The following is a 24271-nucleotide window of genomic DNA, read 5'->3' as shown; positions in this document are numbered from 1 at the left end:
CAGTCCACAGTCCAGGACTATGTTTATCAGAAACCAGTCTGTATTCCAGGACTATGTTTATCAGAAACCAGTCCACAGTCCAGTACTATGTTTATCAGAAACCAGTCTGTATTCCAGGACTATGTTTATCAGAAACCAGTCCACAGTCCAGGACTATGTTTATCAGAAACCAGTCTGTATTCCAGGACTAGGTTTATCAGAAACCAGTCCACAGTCCAGGACTAGGTTTATCAGAAACCAGTCCACAGTCCAGGACTATGTTTATCAGAAACCAGTCCACAGTCCAGGACTATGTTTATCAGAAACCAGTCTGTATTCCAGGACTAGGTTTATCAGAAACCAGTCCACAGTCCAGGACTAGGTTTATCAGAAACCAGTCTGTATTCCAGGACTAGGTTTATCAGAAACCAGTCTGTATTCCAGGACTAGGTTTATCAGAAACCAGTCTGTATTCCAGGACTAGGTTTATCAGAAACCAGTCCACAGTCCAGGACTAGGTTTATCAGAAACCAGTCTGTATTCCAGGACTAGGTTTATCAGAAACCAGTCCACCTAGCTCCCACGCTACTACATGTTATTGTTGTCTTTCTGGCATCCTTTACAACATGGCTTCCTTCACACAACAGGAAATGTAGCCTTTATGGAAATATCATCACTCCCCACCTGTATCATATTACTGTGTGTGCATGCTTGCTTTCCTTAGTGTGTGCGTGTGTGTGTGTGTGTGTGTGTGATCGTTACATTCCTCTCCCATGAGAACTGTTTACCCAACACATGTTTGAGTCACAGTCCAACTAGACACATTTTATTACATACGTTGAGTCACAGTCCAACTAGACACATTTTACTACATACGTTGAGTCACAGTCCAACTAGACACATTTTACTACATACGTTGAGTCACAGTCCAACTAGACACATTTTACTACATACGTTGAGTCACAGTCCAACTAGACACATTTTACTACATACATAACATCATCCCGCTGCCCATAATACTGGGGCTTCTACCTTAAACACTGCAATATGTTTACTGAACTACACTATGACTGTAAAAGATGGAATTCTAAGTGAATAAGATGCTAAAATTACGTAACCAAGGTTAATACTAAAACATTATAAACTGTTGGAAAGTAAAAATATGAAAATGATCGATTTAAAACAAATATTTGTTGTTCAGGACACAGAAAGACTGGATGTTCTCTGTAGGCCTGCTGACTTCACCGCGTGAAAGGGTAGGAAGAGCTGAAAGAGAGTGAGTTAGCATGTTTCTATAGGTTTACAATGGGTTCAGGGTCAGTTAGCATGTTAGCATGTTTCTATAGGTTTACAATGGGTTCAGGGTCAGTTAGCATGTTTCTATAGATTCACTATAGGTTCAGGGTCAGTTAGCATGTTTCTATAGATTCACTATAGGATCAGGGTCAGTTAGCATGTTTCTATAGATTCACTATAGGATCAGGGTCAGTTAGCATGTTTCTATAGGTTTACAATAGGTTCAGGGTCAGTTAGCATGTTTCTATAGGTTTACAATAGGTTCAGGGTCAGTTAGCATGTTTCTAAAGATTCACTATAGGATCAGGGTCAGTTAGCATGTTTCTATAGATTCACTATAGGATCAGGGTCAGTTAGCATGTTTCTATAGGTTTACAATAGGTTCAGGGTCAGTTAGCATGTTAGCATGTTTCTATAGGTTTACAATAGGTTCATGGTCAGTTAGCATGTTTCTAAAGATTCACTATAGGATCAGGGTCAGTTAGCATGTTTCTATAGATTCACTATAGGATCAGGGTCAGTTAGCATTCTTCTATAGGTTTACAATAGGTTCAGGGTCAGTTAGCATGTTTCTATAGGTTTACAATAGGTTCAGGGTCAGTTAGCATGTTTCTATAGGTTTACAATAGGCTCAGGGTCAGTTAGCATGTTTCTATAGATTCACTATAGGTTCAGGGTCAGTTAGCATGTTTCTATAGATTCACTATAGGATCAGGGTCAGTTAGCATGTTAGCATGTTTCTATAGGTTTACAATAGGTTCAGGGTCAGTTAGCATGTTAGCATGTTTCTATAGGTTTACAATAGGTTCAGGGTCAGTTAGCATGTTTCTATAGGTTCACTATAGGTTCAGGGTCAGTTAGCATGTTAGCATGTTTCTATAGGTTTACAATAGGTTCATGGTCAGTTAGCATGTTTCTATAGATTCACTATAGGCTCAGGGTCAGTTAGCATGTTTCTATAGGTTTACAATAGGTTCAGGGTCAGTTAGCATGTTTCTATAGGTTTACAATAGGTTCAGGGTCAGTTAGCATGTTTCTATAGGTTTACAATAGGTTCAGGGTCAGTTAGCATGTTAGCATGTTTCTATAGGTTTACAATAGGTTCAGGGTCAGTTAGCATGTTAGCATGTTTCTATAGGTTTACAATAGGTTCAGGGTCAGTTAGCATGTTTCTATAGGTTTACAATAGGTTCAGGGTCAGTTAGCATGTTTCTATAGGTTTACAATAGGTTCAGGGTCAGTTAGCATGTTTCTATAGGTTTACAATAGGTTCAGGGTCAGTTAGCATGTTTCTATAGATTCACTATAGGTTCAGGGTCAGTTAGCATGTTTCTATAGGTTTACAATAGGTTCAGGGTCAGTTAGCATGTTTCTATAGATTCACTATAGGTTCAGGGTCAGTTAGCGTGTTAGCATGTCTCACCTTGTGCGCTGACCTCTGCTAGCCTCAGCAAACTTGTGTCTGAACAGAAAGCTGGCCAGAGAATCTGCAACCTGCACAACAGACAACATGCATGTTAGTGTGAGTGTGTGTGTGTGCGGGTGCGTGCATGTGTGTGTGTGTCTTACTTTGTCTGGTGTGTCTTCGTGCACTGCGTGGCCACTAGGGGGCAGCACCTGCATCATGAATTTGCCTGAGGAGAATAGTACAACAGGTAGTCTTCAGTAAGAGAACTGTGTGTGTGTGTGTGTGTCAATCTCGCTCACACACTCCACTCTCTTTCTCACACACACACACACACACTAGCTCTCTCTATCACACACAGTATTGTACAGCTAACCTTGTACAGCTAACACAATTCAGTCCCATTCAAAATCCTATTTTCCCTAACCCTAACCCTAAGCCTAACCCTAAACCCAACCCTAAACCCAACCCTAAACCCTAGCTCCTAAAACTAACCCTAAACCCAACCCTAGCTCCTAACCCTAAACCCAACCCTAGCTCCCAACCCTAAAACTAACCCTAAACCCAACCCTAGCTCCTAACCCTAGTTCCTAACCCTAAACCCAACCCTAGCTCCTAACCCTAAACCCAACCCTAGCTCCTAACCCTAGCTCCTAACCCTAAACCCAACCCTAGCTCCTAACCCTAGCTCCTAACCCTAAACCCCTTAGAAATAGAAATAGTATTTGACCTCATGGGGACCAACAAAATGTCCCCGGTTGGTCAAATTTCTGATCATATACTAATCTTGTGGGGACTTCTGGTCTTCAAGTATAGTTTAAACACACACAGAGTAGTTTGGTTGTACACTGTGGGGGCAATCTGTATAATGCTGTGTAGACCTACCTTGTACACTGTCTGTGTTGCTATACAGTCTATAGAATAACTATCTTCAAAGTAATGACTCGGGACGTCGGGTTTGATATGAAAGCTTCTTTTAGTAATAATTCTTGATCACGTTACATTTAACAACTTTAGATTCTACAGAGCAATGCAAGTAAGATGCTAGCGCAAAGGAGCCAAATATCACCTGTTAATTGCACTTAACTAGCGCATTCACTCTCTACTTCCTGTCGCAAGGCATTCTGGAACTTGCAGTCAAAAGCGTAATTCAATACTAACCAATACAATTACATATGTAAATAACTGTAAAGAAATATCTTTAGATACAGCTCAATGAATTAACTTAAACATTAACTCTGTAACACATTAAAGTTACAACCCCCCCCCCCGATGAACAACTGTGTTCATCTAGATCTCTAGGCAGTATATCAACTGAATAGGTCTCCTCAACAAAGTCCCTGAAGCAGTACGAACTGAACATGACCTAACTAGGCCATCTCGGCCTGGAAACAGTTCCTCCATCTTTCCTAGTTTCCAGGTTTGTCTGGGTGTGTTATCTTCTCCAATGAGTACAACGTCACCCGCTTTCAGTGGGGTGGGCTGTGGTGTATCACAGCGGTGTGCTGACTTTAGATCCAGCAAGTAGTCTCTTCGCCAACTGTTCCAGAAGCTGGTCACAAGTCTCTGCCTGTACTTCCATCTGCGTGTCATGTCCTCCTTGTTTAGCGTTGGGCGCTGAGTGTCAGCTGGAAATGGCTTTGGAGGCAAAGAGGTTAGTCGTTTACCCACCAGGAAGTGTGCTGGGGTCAGGGGTTGTGGTTCATCCACTTCATTGTGCACGAAGGTCAGAGGCCTAGAATTTAGAATTGCTTCAACCTCTGTCAGGACTGTGCACATCTCTTCAAAGTTGAGTGAAGCTCTCCCAAGAACCTTTCGCAGGCATGTTTTCACTGACCTGACAAGTCTTTCCCAGAATCCGCCCCACCAGGCTGCTCGCTCGGCGATGAACCTCCAGGTGATGCCCCTTTCTGAGAAGCCAAAAGTTGGGGTTCTTCGATTGCCTTCCACAGCTCTTTCAAGTCCTGATCAGCTCTCTTGAACGTTTTTGCATTGTCTGAGTAGATTACCTTGCATAATCCTCTCCTTGAGATGAATCTTTTTAGAGCTAACAGGAATTTCTCTGTGGACTGATCTGAGACCAGTTCCAAATGCAGTGCTCTGGTTACAGCACAAGTGAACAGTGCAATGTATGACTTCTTCACAGACCCATTTTCTTTCACATAGAGCGGTCCTGCAAAATCCACACCTGTGACTTCAAATGGTGGCGATTCAGTTATTCTGTCTTTTGGTAAAGGCGCAGTGACCTGCTGTCCAGCTCTTGCCTTGAATCTTTTGCACACTATACATCTTGCCACTGTGCTCTTGACTAGCTGCCTAGCACGCAAGATCCAGTATCGCTCTCTGATTTGTACTAGAGTGTCTCTTGCTCCAGAATGCATCACCTTCTCATGGTGGTACTGTATCAGCATTTCTGAGTATCTGTACTTGTTGGGCAGAACCCATGGGTGCTGCTCTCTGAATGTGAAGCTGGACTGTTGCAGTCTTCCTCCTACACTGAGGAGTTCGTGTTCGTCCAGGAACGGTTTCAGTTCTCTGATTTTACAGTCATTGTTTAGGCTTTTTCCTGCCTTCAGTAGTTTGATCTCCTGTCCAAAACTCTGTTGTTGTGTTACCTTAATCCAGTACTTTTCTGCATCGAACACTTCGTCAGCAGTCAGTTCACCTTGCATCTTTATGTTTGTACGAGCATTGGCTATGAATCTCTTTATCCAGGCGGTGACTCTGAACACTCTTTTCAGTTTGCTGTACCTTTCAAGCTCCAACACAGGTTCAGTGATGTCTGTGCTGTTTGCTGTGAGTTGTACAGTAACCTGGCAGCTGGACTTGAGTTCTATATTCACCTCTTCTGGAACCTTGTTATCATCAGTCTCTTCGGACTGATTGGGTGATATCAGAATTCTGGGTCCATTCCACCATAGCTCGCTCTGTGTCAAGTTTCGAACAGTTTGTCCTCTTGTAGGGAGGTCAGCTGGATTAGTTTTCCCTTCAATATGTGACCATGACTCTGGATTGGTCAAGGACTGGATCTCCGTCACTCTGTTCGCAACAAACTGTTTCCATTTCTGAGCTGAGCTGCAAATCCAATGCAGCACGATCATCGAGTCTGTCCACATTTCGATCTGGTTTTCTTCCAATTTCAGTGTGGTCATCAAGTTGTTTGCGAGTCTCACTCCAATCACAGCTCCCATGAGCTCCAGGCGTGGCAGCGTCATTTTCTTGAGTGGGGCTACCCTGGACTTGGATGCGACTAGACTTGTTGTTTCCCTGTCTTGTGACTCACCTTGCAAGTAAGCTACTGCACTGTAAGCCCTTTCACTTGCATCACAGAACACGTGTAGTTTCAGAGTGTGGCTATTCTGTGGCCGCATGTCTGTTCTGTACCACCTTGGTATGGTGAGCTGGTGTAACTGGGGTAGTTCTGAACACCACTGTTGCCATTCTCGTGTCAGATCAAGCGGTAATTCTTTGTCCCAGCTGAGTCCCCTCTCCCACATTTCCTGGAACATGCACTTGATCCTGATGGTGAAGGGGGTCAGGATACCAAGAGGGTCGAAGATACGTGCAGACGACTGTAGAACACTTCTCTTTGTGTTTTCCTTTTGCTTTAGAATGCTCAGTAGCGGCCTGAGGTCAAACAAAGTCATCTGTTTCCGGTCTCCATACTAAACCTAAAACCTTCAGCACTAATCCTTGTGTTTCTAGCGTCAACGGGTGCTCAGTTGTCGTACTCTCCTCCCATTTTGTTTTCAATTCAGGAGAATTGGTCATCCACTTGCAGAGGTCCATGCCTGCAATCGACAACATTCGCTTTGCAGTTGTTGTCACAAGGTAAGCCTCTTCAACATTGCGTGAACTTGCAATGAAATCATCTACATAGAGTGACTCTCTCAGTATCTCTACAACTTCTGGTTGTTCTGTTTCATATTGTTTCAGGTGCTTCCTGATTGTAGCTGCCAGAAAAAATGGACTTGGGGAAGCTCCAAATACCACTCTTTTCATCCTCAGCACACGCAGCTCCTCTTCATTTTCTCCCCTTGGTGGGCCTGTGAGCCATAGAAATCTCACGGCGTCTCTGTCTCTCTCTGCTAGGGATATCTGCAGGAAAGCTTTCTTGATGTCTGCCATGAATGCGATCTCATGTAGTTTGAACTTTATCAGAACGCTGAGCAGATCCGGATTCAGGTTCGGTCCTGTGAGTAGACATTCATTGAGGGATGAACAGCCATCTTCATGGGACGAGGCATCAAACACCACTCTCAGTTTTGTTGTCACCTTATCTTCTCGGAGTACTGCATGGTGAGGTAAGTAGTATTTTACGTTGTCTGCACTTGATGCGTTGTCCTTGGGCACGTCCTCTGCCATATCCTGTTGTAAGTAGTCCTCTACCACTTCATTGTATCTGCTGTATAACATCACATCCTTCTTCAGTCTTTTCTTCAGACCTTCAAACCGTTTCTTAGCGATTCTATAGTTGTCTTGGAGTTCTGGCATTTCTCGTTTCCATGGCAACTCCACGTGGTATCGACCATCTTTGAAGGCGGTTGTTTCCTCGAACCTCTGTAGAGCCTCGGTTTCCTCTGGGTTCTGTGTTCTCGCTTATAATACCCAGAGACTCAAGCTCCCAGAATGCATGCAGTTGTTTGGAGACTAGTGTGTCTTCATCAAGTGGGATGAACATGCAAGTTGCCTCGGCGACACTTGACATGAACACGGGTCCCTGCACCGACCATCCAAAGGTGCTCTCTAAAGCAACCAGCGTCTCCGTCAGTCGCTCCACTCTGCCTGATACTATCTGCCAGTAGTAGTCTGCTCCTATCAGGACAGAGAGTTCAGGATCATTGTCATCTCCTGGAAAGTCTGCGAGCTGCAGTCCCTTTCTATTGAGCTCATGTCAAATCTGTTCACCAGGAACCTTCATCACAGCTGTGCACATTTGTGGGGTTTCAATTGCCTCTATCTCTATTCTCTGCTGTTTGTCCCAGACATTCTCCAAGATGACTTTCACTGTGTTACGTTGGGACGTTGCTGGGGCAGAGGAGCCAAACGTGTGAAGAGTGAGTGCCTCTTGTCTGATTACTGGTAGCTTCAAGCCCTTCACAAGGTTTTCATGTATGAAGCTTCTCTGACTGCCTCCATCTAGTAAGCAACGAGCTATCTTCCTGCCCGATGGGCCTTCTACCCATGCCTTTGCCGTTTGTAGCAACACAGTGTTCTGTCCATCTGGTTTCATCTTCACTGAATGGGGAATAACTGAGGAAACAACAGCATCTACAGAAACAGTAGGGGGTTGCACCTCACTCCTCTTACCGGTACACACAGCAATGTGATGTCTGCTTCCACATGTTGCACATGACACATCTTTGACTCTACAGAATTTTGCTATGTGTCTCTGTCCTAAACATACAAAGCATCTTCCCATTTTCTTTAGTTTCTCTTTGCGTGCAGCAATATTGTGGTCAGGGCAGTTTTCTGATTTGTGGTCTGCACTGTCACAGAATAGACAGTTTTGTTCCTTCTGGCTGGCTGTATGCAGTGCTGCAGCAGAGGGCATGTTGGGTCTTTTTGTTTTCATTTCATTGGAGAAACACGACTTGTTCCATGGTTTGCTCTCTTTCTGTTGGTTGCATGATCTTGTAATTTGTAGCGCTCTCTCCCTGCTCTGAACCTCCTTCTGTAGGAAACTGACGATCTCAGACACTTTCCATTCATCATCTACTCCCCTCTGACGACTATAGTCAAGAGCTATGTCCTCTGAAATCATCTGCAGTAAGATTGGGCATAGTAGGCTTCCATAGGTTTCTGACACTACACCCAGTGATTCCAGGCTCCTAATCTGAATTTCACATTCATCATATAGCTGCCTCAATGCATTTAGATCAGAGGATTTCTTCACAGGGGTGAGATTCAGCAGCTTTGACATGTGAGCACAAGATCTTTCCTTCCAAATCTGCTCTTGAGTAGAGCGATTGCATCGTCATAGTTACTGTCTGTTAACATCAGTCCTGCTACTGCCTTTGCAGCTGGTCCAGTGAGATATGTTTTCAGATAGGTAAACTTCTCTTTATTACACAGTGAATCATTGTTGTGAATAGCAGTCTCATACTGGCTCCAAAACTCCTGCCACATACTGACATCTCCATAGAATTTCTCAATAATCAACTTTGGTAGCCTTACTGATTGTCTCTGTGATCTGTTGGAGTTAGCGTCACTCACCCTGTTGGAGTTAGCGTCACTCACCCTGTTGGAGTTAGCGTCACTCACCCTGTTGGAGTTAGCGTCACTCACCCTGTTGGAGTTAGCGTCACTCACCCTGTTGGAGTTAGCGTCACTCACCCTGTTGGAGTTAGCGTCACTCACCCTGTTGGAGTTAGCGTCACTCACCCTGTTGGAGTTAGCGTCACTCACCCTGTTGGAGTTAGCGTCACTCACCCTGTTGGAGTTAGCGTCACTCACCCTGTTGGAGTTAGCGTCACTCACCCTGTTGGAGTTAGCGTCACTCACCCGTGCTGCTAGTGGATTGAGATCCTGGTTTTTCTTTATCACTCGTTGTGCACGGCTCTTCAGCATGATAACGCGCTCTTTGTAATCCTCCGTGCATGCAATCTCTGCCTCCAATCCGTCCAATGGGGTTAACTGTTCAATTCCACCATCAAGTTCAAACAAACTGTCCTCCTTAGCTGACAGCAATTCCAACAATGTACTCAAGTGATCGGTATCCGGATTCGACTGGGATATTTCCACGTCAATCTGATTCAAAATCCGTGTTGTGGCACCTCGAATGGTACCCCGCTTTCGTCTCATTCTTTCGGTTTCATGCCGGCGTTCCTCAGCCATTTCAGCCGCTTCTTCGTCGCAGCTCATATTCCGGGTTTCGGCACCAAAATATAGAATAACTATCTTCAAAGTAATGACTCGGGACGTCGGGTTTGATATGAAAGCTTCTTTTAGTAATAATTCTTGATCACGTTACATTTAACAACTTTAGATTCTACAGAGCAATGCAAGTAAGATGCTAGCGCAAAGGAGTCAAATATCACCTGTTAATTGCACTTAACTAGCGCGTTCACTCTCTACTTCCTGTCGCAAGGCATTCTGGAACTTGCAGTCAAAAGCGTAATTCAATACTAACCAATACAATTACATATGTAAATAACTGTAAAGAAATATCTTTAGATACAGCTCAATGAATTAACTTAAACATTAACTCTGTAACACATTAAAGTTACAACAGTTTAATGCTGTTTAGACCTACCTTGCATTTGGCCTATAGTCAGGTCCCTGTCCAGACGATCTACACCTGGAGACGAACACACATCCTTCATCATTATTTTACCTCTCAGGTTTCTTTTAAAACCTGGGAAACACACTCCAGTACCCCCCCCCCCCCCCCCTCCCACACACACATACTGGACACAGAGACATACAAACTACCTCTACCTTCCTTCATGCTGGACACAGAGACATACAAACTACCTCTACCTTCCTTCATGCTGGACACAGAGACATACAAACTACCTCTACCTTCCTTCATGCTGGACACAGAGACATACAAACTACCTCTACCTTCCTTCATGCTGGACACAGAGACATACAAACTACCTCTACCTTCCTTCATGCTGGACACAGAGACATACAAACTACCTCTACCTTCCTTCATGCTGGACACAGAGACATACAAACTACCTCTACCTTCCTTCATGCTGGACACAGAGACATACAAACTACCTCTACCTTCCTTCATGCTGGACACAGAGACATAGAAATGGTATCAAACAGTTCGTCTGACTCTCTGGGAAATCAGACGTTGCCCAAATGTTGCACTATCGTTTCAAGATTACAGCTTGAGAAATACAGGCACGATTCCCGCCTATGGAGTAGGACGTACCCAGTAGGTTACCCATGTACCTGGGGTAAAATAAGGATGGATTAGACTGTAGTGTTATGTACCTGGGGTAAAATAAGAATGGATTAGACTGTAGTGTTATGTACCTGGGGTAAAATAAGGATGGACTAGACTGTAGTACCTGGGGTAAAATAAGGATGGACTAGACTGTAGTGTTATGTACCTGGGGTAAAATAAGGATGGATTAGACTGTAGTGTTATGTACCTGGGGTAAAATAAGGATGGACTAGACTGTAGTGTCATGTACCTGGGGTAAAATAAGGATGGACTAGACTGTAGTGTTATGTACCTGGGGTAAAATAAGGATGGACTAGACTGTAGTGTTATGTACCTGGGGTAAAATAAGGATGGACTAGACTGTAGTGTTATGTACCTGGGGTAAAATAAGGATGGACTAGACTGTAGTTTTATGTACCTGGGGTAAAATAAGGATGGATTAGACTGTAGTACCTGGGGTAAAATAAGGATGGACTAGACTGTAGTACCTGGGGTAAAATAAGGATGGACTAGACTGTAGTGTCATGTACCTGGGGTAAAATAAGGATGGACTAGACTGTAGTGTTATGTACCTGGGGTAAAATAAGGATGGACTAGACTGTAGTGTTATGTACCTGGGGTAAAATAAGGATGGACTAGACTGTAGTGTTATGTACCTGGGGTAAAATAAGGATGGACTAGACTGTAGTGTTATGTACCTGGGGTAAAATAAGGCTGGACTAGACTGTAGTGTTATGTACCTGGGGTAAAATAAGGATGGACTAGACTGTAGTGTTATGTACCTGGGGTAAAATAAGGATGGACTAGACTGTAGTGTCTGGGGTAAAATAAGGATGGATTAGACTGTAGTGTTATGTACCTGGGGTAAAATAAGGATGGACTAGACTGTAGTGTTATGTACCTGGGGTAAAATAAGGATGGACTAGACTGTAGTGCCTGGGGTAAAATAAGGATGGACTAGACTGTAGGGTCATGTACCTGGGGTAAAATAAGGATGGATTAGACTGTAGTGTTATGTACCTGGGGTAAAATAAGGATGGACTAGACTGTAGTACCTGGGGTAAAATAAGGATGGACTAGACTGTAGGGTTATGTACCTGGGGTAAAATAAGGATGGATTAGACTGTAGTGTTATGTACCTGGGGTAAAATAAGGATGGACTAGACTGTAGTGTTATGTACCTGGAGTAAAATAAGGATGGATTAGACTGTAGTGCCTGGGGTAAAATAAGGATGGACTAGACTGTAGTGTTATGTACCTGGGGTAAAATAAGGCTGGATTAGACTGTAGTGTTATGTACCTGGGGTAAAATAAGGATGGATTAGACTGTAGTGCCTGGGGTAAAATAAGGATGGACTAGACTGTAGTGTCATGTACCTGGGGTAAAATAAGGCTGGATTAGACTGTAGTGTTATGTACCTGGGGTAAAATAAGGATGGATTAGACTGTAGTGTTATGTACCTGGGGTAAAATAAGGATGGACTAGACTGTAGTGTTATGTACCTGGAGTAAAATAAGGATGGACTAGACTGTAGTGTTATGTACCTGGGGTAAAATAAGGATGGACTAGACTGTAGTGTTATGTACCTGGAGTAAAATAAGGATGGACTAGACTGTAGTGTTATGTACCTGGGGTAAAATAAGGATGGACTAGACTGTAGTGTTATGTACCTGGGGTAAAATAAGGATGGATTAGACTGTAGTGTTATGTACCTGGGGTAAAATAAGGATGGATTAGACTGTAGTGTTATGTACCTGGGGTAAAATAAGGATGGATTAGACTGTAGTGTTATGTACCTGGGGTAAAATAAGGACGGACTAGACTGTAGTGTCTGGGGTAAAATAAGGACGGATTAGACTGTAGTACCTGGGGTAAAATAAGGATGGATTAGACTGTAGTACCTGGGGTAAAATAAGGATGGACTAGACTGTAGTGTCATGTACCTGGGGTAAAATAAGGATGGATTAGACTGTAGTGTTATGTACCTGGGGTAAAATAAGGATGGACTAGACTGTAGTGTTATGTACCTGGGGTAAAATAAGGATGGACTAGACTGTAGTGTTATGTACCTGGGGTAAAATAAGGATGGACTAGACTGTAGTGTTATGTACCTGGGGTAAAATAAGGATGGACTAGACTGTAGTGTTATGTACCTGTGGTAAAATAAGGATGGACTAGACTGTAGTGTTATGTACCTGGGGTAAAATAAGGATGGACTAGACTGTAGTGTTATGTACCTGGGGTAAAATAAGGATGGACTAGACTGTAGTGTTATGTACCTGTGGTAAAATAAGGATGGACTAGACTGTAGTGTTATGTACCTGGGGTAAAATAAGGATGGATTAGACTGTAGTGTTATGTACCTGGGGTAAAATAAGGATGGACTAGACTGTAGTGTTATGTACCTGGGGTAAAATAAGGATGGACTAGACTGTAGTGTTATGTACCTGGGGTAAAATAAGGACGGATTAGACTGTAGTACCTGGGGTAAAATAAGGATGGATTAGACTGTAGTGTTATGTACCTGGGGTAAAATAAGGATGGACTAGACTGTAGTACCTGGGGTAAAATAAGGATGGATTAGACTGTAGTGTTATGTACCTGGGGTAAAATAAGGATGGATTAGACTGTAGTGTCATGTACCTGGGGTAAAATAAGGATGGATTAGACTGTAGTGTCATGTACCTGGGGTAAAATAAGGATGGACTAGACTGTAGTGTCATGTACCTGGGGTAAAATAAGGCTGGATTAGACTGTATTGTTATGTACCTGGGGTAAAATAAGGATGGACTAGACTGTAGTACCTGGGGTAAAATAAGGATGGATTAGACTGTAGTGTTATGTACCTGGGGTAAAATAAGGATGGATTAGACTGTAGTGTCATGTACCTGGGGTAAAATAAGGATGGATTAGACTGTAGTGTCATGTACCTGGGGTAAAATAAGGATGGACTAGACTGTAGTGTCTGGGGTAAAATAAGGATGGATTAGACTGTAGTGCCTGGGGTAAAATAAGGATGGATTAGACTGTAGTGCCTGGGGTAAAATAAGGATGGATTAGACTGTAGTGCCTGGGGTAAAATAAGGATGGATTAGACTGTAGTGCCTGGGGTAAAATAAGGATGGATTAGACTGTAGTGCCTGGGGTAAAATAAGGATGGACTAGACTGTAGTACCTGGGGTAAAATAAGGATGGATTAGACTGTAGTGTTATGTACCTGGGGTAAAATAAGGACGGACTAGACTGTAGTGTCTGGGGTAAAATAAGGACGGACTAGACTGTAGTGTTATGTACCTGGGGTAAAATAAGGATGGACTAGACTGTAGTGTTATGTACCTGGGGTAAAATAAGGATGGACTAGACTGTAGTGTTATGTACCTGGGGTAAAATAAGGATGGACTAGACTGTAGTGTTATGTACCTGGGGTAAAATAAGGATGGACTAGACTGTAGTGTCTGGGGTAAAATAAGGATGGATTAGACTGTAGTGTTATGTACCTGGGGTAAAATAAGGATGGATTAGACTGTAGTGTTATGTACCTGGGGTAAAATAAGGATGGATTAGACTGTAGTGTCTGGGGTAAAATAAGGATGGACTAGACTGTAGTGTCTGGGGTAAAATAAGGATGGACTAGACTGTAGTGTTATGTACCTGGGGTAAAATAAGGATGGACTAGACTGTAGTGTTATGTACCTGGGGTAAAATAAGGATGGATTAGACTGTAGTGTTATGTACCTGGGGTAAAATAAGGATGGACTAGACTGTAGTGTTATGTACCTGGGGTAAAATAAGGATGGATTAGACTGTAGTACCTGGGGTAAAATAAGGATGGACTAGACTGTAGTACCTGGGGTAAAATAAGGATGGACTAGACTGTAGTACCTGGGGTAAAATAAGGATGGACTAGACTGTAGTACCTGGGGTAAAATAAGGATGGACTAGACTGTAGTACCTGGGGTAAAATAAGGATGGATTAGACTGTAGTGTTATGTACCTGGGGTAAAATAAGGATGGACTAGACTGTAGTACCTGGGGTAAAATAAGGATGGATTAGACTGTAGTGTTATGTACCTGGGGTAAAATAAGGATGGACTAGACTGTAGTGTCTGGGGTAAAATAAGGATGGACTAGACTGTAGTACCTGGGGTAAAATAAGGATGGACTAGACTGTAGTGTTATGTACCTGGGGTAAAATAAGGATGGACTAGACTGTAGTACCTGGGGTAAAATAAGGATGGACTAGACTGTAGTACCTGGGGTAAAATAAGGATGGACTAGACTGTAGTGTTATGTACCTGGGGTAAAATAAGGATGGACTAGACTGTAGTGTCATGTACCTGGGGTAAAATAAGGATGGACTAGACTGTAGTGTTATGTACCTGGGGTAAAATAAGGATGGACTAGACTGTAGTGTTATGTACCTGGGGTAAAATAAGGATGGATTAGACTGTAGTGTTATGTACCTGGGGTAAAATAAGGATGGACTAGACTGTAGTGTTATGTACCTGGGGTAAAATAAGGATGGACTAGACTGTAGTGTTATGTACCTGGGGTAAAATAAGGATGGATTAGACTGTAGTGTCTGGGGTAAAATAAGGATGGACTAGACTGTAGTACCTGGGGTAAAATAAGGATGGATTAGACTGTAGTGTCATGTACCTGGGGTAAAATAAGGATGGATTAGACTGTAGTGTTATGTACCTGGGGTAAAATAAGGATGGATTAGACTGTAGTGTCTGGGGTAAAATAAGGATGGACTAGACTGTAGTACCTGGGGTAAAATAAGGATGGATTAGACTGTAGTGTCATGTACCTGGGGTAAAATAAGGATGGACTAGACTGTAGTGTTATGTACCTGGGGTAAAATAAGGATGGACTAGACTGTAGTGTTATGTACCTGGGGTAAAATAAGGACGGATTAGACTGTAGTGTTATGTACCTGGGGTAAAATAAGGATGGACTAGACTGTAGTGTTATGTACCTGGGGTAAAATAAGGATGGACTAGACTGTAGTGTTATGTACCTGGGGTAAAATAAGGATGGATTAGACTGTAGTGTCATGTACCTGGGGTAAAATAAGGATGGATTAGACTGTAGTGTCATGTACCTGGGGTAAAATAAGGATGGACTAGACTGTAGTACCTGGGGTAAAATAAGGATGGACTAGACTGTAGTGTCATGTACCTGGGGTAAAATAAGGATGGATTAGACTGTAGTGTTATGTACCTGGGGTAAAATAAGGATGGACTAGACTGTAGTGTTATGTACCTGGGGTAAAATAAGGACGGACTAGACTGTAGTGTCATGTACCTGGGGTAAAATAAGGATGGATTAGACTGTAGTACCTGGGGTAAAATAAGGATGGATTAGACTGTAGTGTTATGTACCTGGGGTAAAATAAGGATGGACTAGACTGTAGTGTTATGTACCTGGGGTAAAATAAGGACGGACTAGACTGTAGTACCTGGGGTAAAATAAGGATGGACTAGACTGTAGTGTCATGTACCTGGGGTAAAATAAGGATAGATTAGACTGTAGTGTTATGTACCTGGGGTAAAATAAGGATGGACTAGACTCTAGTACCTGGGGTAAAATAAGGATGGATTAGACTGTAGTACCTGGGGTAAAATAAGGATGGACTAGACTGTAGTGTTATGTACCTGGGGTAAAATAAGGATGGACTAGACTGTAGTGTTATGTACCTGGGGTAAAATAAGGATGGATTAGACTGTAGTGTTATGTACCTGGGGTAAAATAAGGATGGACTAGACTCTAGTACCTGGGGTAAAATAAGGATGGATTAGACTGTAGTGTTATGTACCTGGGGTAAAATAAGGATGGACTAGACTGTAGTGTTATGTACCTGGGGTAAAATAAGGATGGATTAGACTGTAGTGTTATGTACCTGGGGTAAAATAAGGATGGACTAGACTCTAGTACCTGGGGTAAAATAAGGATGGACTAGACTGTAGTGTTATGTACCTGGGGTAAAATAAGGATGGACTAGACTGTAGTGTTATGTACCTGGGGTAAAATAAGGATGGACTAGACTGTAGTGTCTGGGGTAAAATAAGGATGGATTAGACTGTAGTGTTATGTACCTGGGGTAAAATAAGGATGGACTAGACTGTAGTGTTATGTACCTGGGGTAAAATAAGGATGGACTAGACTGTAGTGTTATGTACCTGGGGTAAAATAAGGATGGACTAGACTGTAGTGTTATGTACCTGGGGTAAAATAAGGATGGACTAGACTGTAGTGTCTGGGGTAAAATAAGGATGGACTAGACTGTAGTGTTATGTACCTGGGGTAAAATAAGGATGGACTAGACTGTAGTGTTATGTACCTGGGGTAAAATAAGGATGGACTAGACTCTAGTACCTGGGGTAAAATAAGGATGGATTAGACTGTAGTACCTGGGGTAAAATAAGGATGGACTAGACTGTAGTGTTATGTACCTGGGGTAAAATAAGGATGGACTAGACTGTAGTGTTATGTACCTGGGGTAAAATAAGGACGGACTAGACTGTAGTGTTATGTACCTGGGGTAAAATAAGGATGGACTAGACTGTAGTGTTATGTACCTGGGGTAAAATAAGGATGGACTAGACTCTAGTACCTGGGGTAAAATAAGGATGGATTAGACTGTAGTACCTGGGGTAAAATAAGGATGGACTAGACTGTAGTGTTATGTACCTGGGGTAAAATAAGGATGGACTAGACTGTAGTGTTATGTACCTGGGGTAAAATAAGGATGGACTAGACTGTAGTGTTATGTACCTGGGGTAAAATAAGGATAGATTAGACTGTAGTGTTATGTACCTGGGGTAAAATAAGGACGGACTAGACTGTAGTGTTATGTACCTGGGGTAAAATAAGGATGGACTAGACTGTAGTGTTATGTACCTGGGGTAAAATAAGGATGGACTAGACTGTAGTGTAATGTACCTGGGGTAAAATAAGGATGGACTAGACTGTAGTGTTATGTACCTGGGGTAAAATAAGGATGGACTAGACTGTAGTGTCTGGGGTAAAATAAGGATGGACTAGACTGTATTGCGACATACCTGCTAACAGGAGGAGTTTGGGCAGGTTACATCCCAGGAACAGATTAGAGATTCCTCTGAACCATCCGTCCCAGTACTTCTCTGCTTTGGACAGGTCTATACGCCAGCTATACACACCCTGATAACACACCAAAGGGTTAAAACCGTCACCAGGTTAACTAGAAGAACACACTGAATGCATCGGTCACTTCTGACACTCCTGGAGTGCGTAAACTGAACCCCCCCCCCCCCAAAAAATGGAAATATTTTTCAAACTCAAATAGTAAAGACCAGCAATATGTTCACAGGAGGAGGATTTTACAGACCTTGTAATAAATATGACACAACGCTGTGTTGAGAAGGGTTGATTGAACTGTTAAGAGAAAATCACGGTCCCTAAAAGAACGTCTCACTCTGAACAAGGAGGACTTCAAAGCTGAATGCTGTTTTTGATGCCACGCTGGTAAACTATCAAAGGGGACCGTCGCTAGCACTCGACGAGACTGGAGTCCTCTTCAGTACCTGCTGTGGATTCTATCATGGATATGGACCATTTTCCCAGGTTGACGAGAGCTGGAGAACTACTGCGTAGTTCGGAGTCGAGTTGGAGTCGAGTTGGAGTCGAGTCGAGTTGGAGTCGAGTCGAGTTGGAGTCGAGTTGGAGTCGAGTTGGAGTCGAGTCGAGTTGGAGTCGAGTCGAGTTGGAGTCGAGTCGAGTTGGAGTCGAGTCGAGTTGGAGTCGAGTCGAGTTGGAGTCGAGTCGAGTTGGAGTCGAGTTGGAGTCGAGTCGAGTTGGAGTCGAGTCGAGTTGGAGTCGAGTTGGAGTGGAGTCGAGTTGGAGTCTAGTTGGAGTGGAGTCGAGTTGGAGTCGAGTTGGAGTCTAGTTGGAGTGGAGTCGAGTTGGAGTCGAGTTGGAGTCGAGTTGGAGTCGAGTTGGAGTCGAGTTGGAGTCGAGTTGGAGTCGAGTCGGAGTCGAGTCGGAGTCGAGTCGGAGTCGAGTCGGAGTCGAGTCGGAGTCGAGTCGAGTTGGAGTCGAGTCGAGTTGGAGTCGAGTCGAGTTGGAGTCGAGTCGAGTTGGAGTCGAGTTGGAGTCGAGTTGGAGTCGAGTTGGAGTCGAGTTGGAGTCGAGTTGGAGTCGAGTTGGAGTCGAGTCGAGTTGGAGTCTAGTTGGAGTCGAGTCGAGTTGGAGTCTAGTTGGAGTCGAGTCGAGTTGGAGTCGAGTTGGAGTCGAGTCGAGTTGGAGTCGAGTTGGAGTCTAGTTGGAGTGGAGTCGGAGTCGGAGTCGAGGTGGAGGTAGGAGAGTAAGATATTCCCAAAGCATCCTCCCCCTGCCTTCTCGTACAGACCTGCGGCTATCAACCCATTTTGCGGCCCAGACCCCACTGTCTTTTGGGGCAGCAGTGTTTAGAGTGCTGGGCCAGTAACTGAAAGGTTGCTGGATCGAGCTGACAAGGTAAAAATCTGTCATCTGTCCCTGAACATGGCAGTTAACCCACTGTAGGGTGCATCTCACTGCAGTAGGCTGCATCTCACTGTAGTAGGCTGTAGGCTGCATCTCACTGCAGTAGACTGTAGGCTGCATCTCACTGTAGTAGGCTGCATCTCACTGTAGTAGGCTGCATCTCACTGTAGTAGGCTGCATCTCACTGTAGTAGGCTGCATCTCACTGTAGTAGGCTGCATCTCACTGTAGTAGACTGCATCTCACTGTAGTAGACTGCATCTCACTGTAGTAGGCTGCATCTCACTGTAGTAGACTGCATCTCACTGTAGTAGGCTGCATCTCACTGTAGTAGGCTGTAGGCTGCATCTCACTGTAGTAGGCTGCATCTCACTGTAGTAGGCTGCATCTCACTGTAGTAGGCTGTAGGCTGTATCTCACTGTAGTAGGCTGTAGGCTGCATCTCACTGCAGTAGGCTGTAGGCTGCATCTCACTGTAGTAGGCTGTAGGCTGTATCTCACTGCAGTAGGCTGTAGGCTGCATCTCACTGTAGTAGGAAGTAGGCTGCATCTCACTGTAGTAGGCTGTAGGCTGCATCTCACTGTAGTAGGCTGCATCTCACTGTAGTAGGCTGTAGGCTGCATCTCACTGTAGTAGACTGCATCTCACTGTAGTAGGCTGCATCTCACTGTAGTAGGCTGTATCTCACTGTAGTAGGCTGTATCTCACTGTAGTAGGCTGCATCTCACTGTAGTAGGCTGAAGGCTGCATCTCACTGCAGTAGGCTGTATCTCACTGTAGTAGGCTGCATCTCACTGTAGTAGGCTGCATCTCACTGTAGTAGGCTGCATCTCACTGTAGTAGGCTGTAGGCTGTATCTCACTGTAGTAGGCTGTAGGCTGCATCTCACTGTAGTAGGCTGAAGGCTGCATCTCACTGTAGTAGGCTGTAGGCTGTATCTCACTGCAGTAGGCTGTAGGCTGCATCTCACTGTAGTAGGAAGTAGGCTGCATCTCACTGTAGTAGGCTGTAGGCTGTATCTCACTGCAGTAGGCTGTAGGCTGCATCTCACTGTAGTAGGCTGCATCTCACTGTAGTAGGCTGTATCTCACTGTAGTAGGCTGCATCTCACTGCAGTAGGCTGTATCTCACTGTAGTAGGCTGCATCTCACTGTAGTAGGCTGTAGGCTGCATCTCACTGTAGTAGACTGTAGGCTGCATCTCACTGCAGTAGGCTGCATCTCACTGTAGTAGGCTGTAGGCTGCATCTCACTGTAGTAGGCTGTAGGCTGCATCTCACTGCAGTAGGCTGTAGGCTGTATCTCACTGCAGTAGGCTGCATCTCACTGTAGTAGGCTGCATCTCACTGTAGTAGGCTGTAGGCTGCATCTCACTGTAGTAGGCTGTAGGCTGCATCTCACTGTAGTAGGCTGTAGGCTGCATCTCACTGTAGTAGGCTGTAGGCTGCATCTCACTGTAGTAGGCTGCATCCCACTGTAGTAGGCTGCATCTCACTGTAGTAGGCTGCATCTCACTGTAGTAGGCTACATCTCACTGTAGTAGGCTGCATCTCACTGTAGTAGGCTGAAGGCTGCATCTCACTGTAGTAGGCTGTAGGCTGCATCTCACTGTAGTAGGCTGTAGGCTGCATCTCACTGTAGTAGGCTGCATCCCACTGTAGTAGGCTGCATCTCACTGTAGTAGACTGCATCTCACTGTAGTAGGCTGCATCTCACTGTAGTAGGCTGCATCTCACTGTAGTAGGCTGTAGGCTGCATCTCACTGTAGTAGGCTGCATCTCACTGTAGTAGGCTGCATCTCACTGTAGTAGGCTGTAGGCTGCATCTCACTGTAGTAGGCTGTAGGCTGCATCTCACTGTAGTAGGCTGCATCTCACTGTAGTAGGCTGCATCTCACTGTAGTAGGCTGCATCCCACTGTAGTAGGCTGCATCTCACTGCAGTAGGCTGCATCTCACTGTAGTAGGCTGCATCTCACTGTAGTAGGCTGTAGGCTGCATCTCACTGCAGTAGGCTGTAGGCTGCATCTCACTGTAGTAGGCTGCATCTCACTGTAGTAGGCTGAAGGCTGCATCTCACTGTAGTAGGCTGTAGGCTGCATCTCACTGTAGTAGGCTGCATCTCACTGTAGTAGGCTGAAGGCTGCATCTCACTGCAGTAGGCTGTAGGCTGCATCTCACTGTAGTAGGCTGCATCTCACTGTAGTAGGCTGAAGGCTGCATCTCACTGTAGTAGGCTGTAGGCTGCATCTCACTGTAGTAGGCTGTAGGCTGCATCCCACTGTAGTAGGCTGCATCTCACTGTAGTAGGCTGCATCTCACTGTAGTAGGCTGCATCTTACTGTAGTGGGCTGCATCTCACTGCAGTAGGCTGAAGGCTGCATCTCACTGTAGTAGGCTGCATCTCACTGTAGTAGGCTGCATCTCACTGTAGTAGGCTGCATCTCACTGTAGTAGGCTGCATCTCACTGTAGTAGGCTGTAGGCTGCATCTCACTGTAGTAGGCTGTAGGCTGCATCTCACTGTAGTAGGCTGTAGGCTGCATCTCACTGTAGTAGGCTGTAGGCTGCATCTCACTGTAGTAGGCTGTAGGCTGCATCTCACTGTAGTAGGCTGAAGGCTGCATCTCACTGCAGTAGGCTGAAGGCTGCATCTCACTGTAGTAGGCTGTAGGCTGCATCTCACTGTAGTAGGCTGTCGGCTGCATCTCACTGTAGTAGGCTGCATCTCACTGCAGTAGGCTGCATCTCACTGTAGTAGGCTGCATCTCACTGTAGTAGGCTGCATCTCACTGTAGTAGGCTGTAGGCTGCATCTCACTGTAGTAGGCTGCATCTCACTGCAGTAGGCTGCATCTCACTGTAGTAGGCTGCATCTCACTGTAGTAGGCTGCATCCCACTGTAGTAGGCTGCATCTCACTGTAGTAGGCTGTAGGCTGCATCTCACTGTAGTAGGCTGTAGGCTGCATCTCACTGTAGTAGGCTGAAGGCTGCATCTCACTGTAGTAGGCTGTAGGCTGCATCTCACTGTAGTAGGCTGTAGGCTGCATCTCACTGTAGTAGGCTGTAGGCTGCATCTCACTGTAGTAGGCTGAAGGCTGCATCTCACTGTAGTAGGCTGAAGGCTGCATCTCACTGTAGTAGGCTGCATCTCACTGTAGTAGGCTGCATCTCACTGTAGTAGGCTGAAGGCTGCATCTCACTGTAGTAGGCTGTAGGCTGCATCTCACTGTAGTAGGCTGTAGGCTGCATCTCATTGTAGTAGGCTGAAGGCTGCATCTCACTGTAGTAGGCTGCATCTCACTGTAGTAGGCTGTAGGCTGCATCTCACTGTAGTAGGCTGCATCTCACTGCAGTAGGCTGCATCTCACTGTAGTAGGCTGCATCTCACTGTAGTAGGCTGAAGGCTGCATCTCACTGTAGTAGGCTGTAGGCTGCATCTCACTGTAGTAGGCTGTAGGCTGCATCTCACTGTAGTAGGCTGAAGGCTGCATCTCACTGTAGTAGGCTGCATCTCACTGTAGTAGGCTGTAGGCTGCATCTCACTGTAGTAGGCTGCATCTCACTGCAGTAGGCTGCATCTCACTGTAGTAGGCTGCATCTCACTGTAGTAGGCTGTAGGCTGCATCTCACTGCAGTAGGCTGCATCTCACTGTAGTAGGCTGCATCTCACTGCAGTAGGCTGCATCTCACTGTAGTAGGCTGCATCTCACTGTAGTAGGCTGCATCTCACTGTAGTAGGCTGCATCTCACTGTAGTAGGCTGAAGGCTGCATCTCACTGTAGTAGGCTGAAGGCTGCATCTCACTGCAGTAGGCTGCATCTCACTGCAGTAGGCTGCATCTCACTGTAGTAGGCTGCATCTCACTGTAGTAGGCCGCATCTCACTGTAGTAGGCTGCATCTCACTGCAGTAGGCTGCATCTCACTGTAGTAGGCTGCATCTCACTGTAGTAGGCCGCATCTCACTGTAGTAGGCTGCATCTCACTGCAGTAGGCTGCATCTCACTGTAGTAGGCTGCATCTCACTGTAGTAGGCTGCATCTCACTGTAGTAGGCTGAAGGCTGCATCTCACTGTAGTAGGCTGCATCTCACTGCAGTAGGCTGAAGGCTGCATCTCACTGTAGTAGGCTGCATCTCACTGCAGTAGGCTGCATCTCACTGTAGTAGGCTGCATCTCACTGTAGTAGGCTGCATCTCACTGTAGTAGGCTGCATCTCACTGTAGTAGGCTGCATCTCACTGTAGTAGGCTGCATCTCACTGTAGTAGGCTGCATCTCACTGTAGTAGGCTGTAGGCTGCATCTCACTGTAGTAGGCTGCATCTCACTGTAGTAGGCTGCATCTCACTGTAGTAGGCTGCATCTCACTGTAGTAGGCTGCATCTCACTGTAGTAGGCTGCATCTCACTGTAGTAGGCTGCATCTCACTGTAGTAGGCTGTAGGCTGCATCTCACTGTAGTAGGCTGCATCTCACTGTAGTAGGCTGCATCTCACTGTAGTAGGCTGTAGGCTGCATCTCACTGCAGTAGGCTGTAGACTGCATCTCACTGTAGTAGGCTGTAGGCTGCATCTCACTGTAGTAGGCTGCATCTCACTGTAGTAGGCTGTAGGCTGCATCTCACTGCAGTAGGCTGTAGGCTGCATCTCACTGCAGTAGGCTGCATCTCACTGTAGTAGGCTGCATCTCACTGTAGTAGGCTGTAGGCTGCATCTCACTGCAGTAGGCTGCATCTCACTGTAGTAGGCTGTAGGCTGCATCTCACTGTAGTAGGCTGCATCTCACTGTAGTAGGCTGTAGGCTGCATCTCACTGCAGTAGGCTGCATCTCACTGTAGTAGGCTGTAGGCTGCATCTCACTGTAGTAGGCTGCATCTCACTGTAGTAGGCTGCATCTTACTGTAGTAGGCTGCATCTCACTGTAGTAGACTGCATCTCACTGTAGTAGGCTGTATCTCACTGTAGTAGGCTGTAGGCTGCATCTCACTGTAGTAGGCTGCATCTCACTGTAGTAGGCTGCATCGCACTGTAGTAGGCTGCATCGCAATGTAGTAGGCTGCATCTCACTGTAGTAGGCTGCATCTCACTGTAGTAGGCTGCATCTCACTGTAGTAGGCTGCATCTCACTGTAGTAGGCTGTATCTCACTGTAGTAGGGTGCATCTCACTGTAGTAGGCTGCATCTC

General features: G+C 45.1%; 1 protein-coding gene across 1 annotated transcript in view; it reads right to left on the bottom strand.

The window, feature by feature from the left end:
- Positions 1–867: 867 nt before the first annotated feature.
- Positions 868–24271, bottom strand: part of LOC129835557 (protein phosphatase methylesterase 1-like) — a 35926-nt gene continuing 12522 nt past the window's right edge. Inside the window, exons 9-13 of the mRNA XM_055901243.1 lie at positions 17652–17769; positions 9936–9980; positions 2845–2909; positions 2699–2769; positions 868–1245 (exon numbers count right to left, since the gene is read on the bottom strand). Of these exons, the coding sequence (XP_055757218.1) occupies positions 1221–1245; positions 2699–2769; positions 2845–2909; positions 9936–9980; positions 17652–17769 (324 nt within the window). The 3' untranslated portion in view covers positions 868–1220. The remainder of the gene's footprint in view (positions 1246–2698; positions 2770–2844; positions 2910–9935; positions 9981–17651; positions 17770–24271) is intronic.

This window comes from Salvelinus fontinalis, chromosome 36 (genome assembly GCF_029448725.1).
Source record: "Salvelinus fontinalis isolate EN_2023a chromosome 36, ASM2944872v1, whole genome shotgun sequence".
Classification (NCBI taxonomy): domain Eukaryota; kingdom Metazoa; phylum Chordata; class Actinopteri; order Salmoniformes; family Salmonidae; genus Salvelinus; species Salvelinus fontinalis.
Note: the sequence above shows the minus strand (reverse complement) of the source record. Positions and strands in the feature narration are given on the sequence as shown.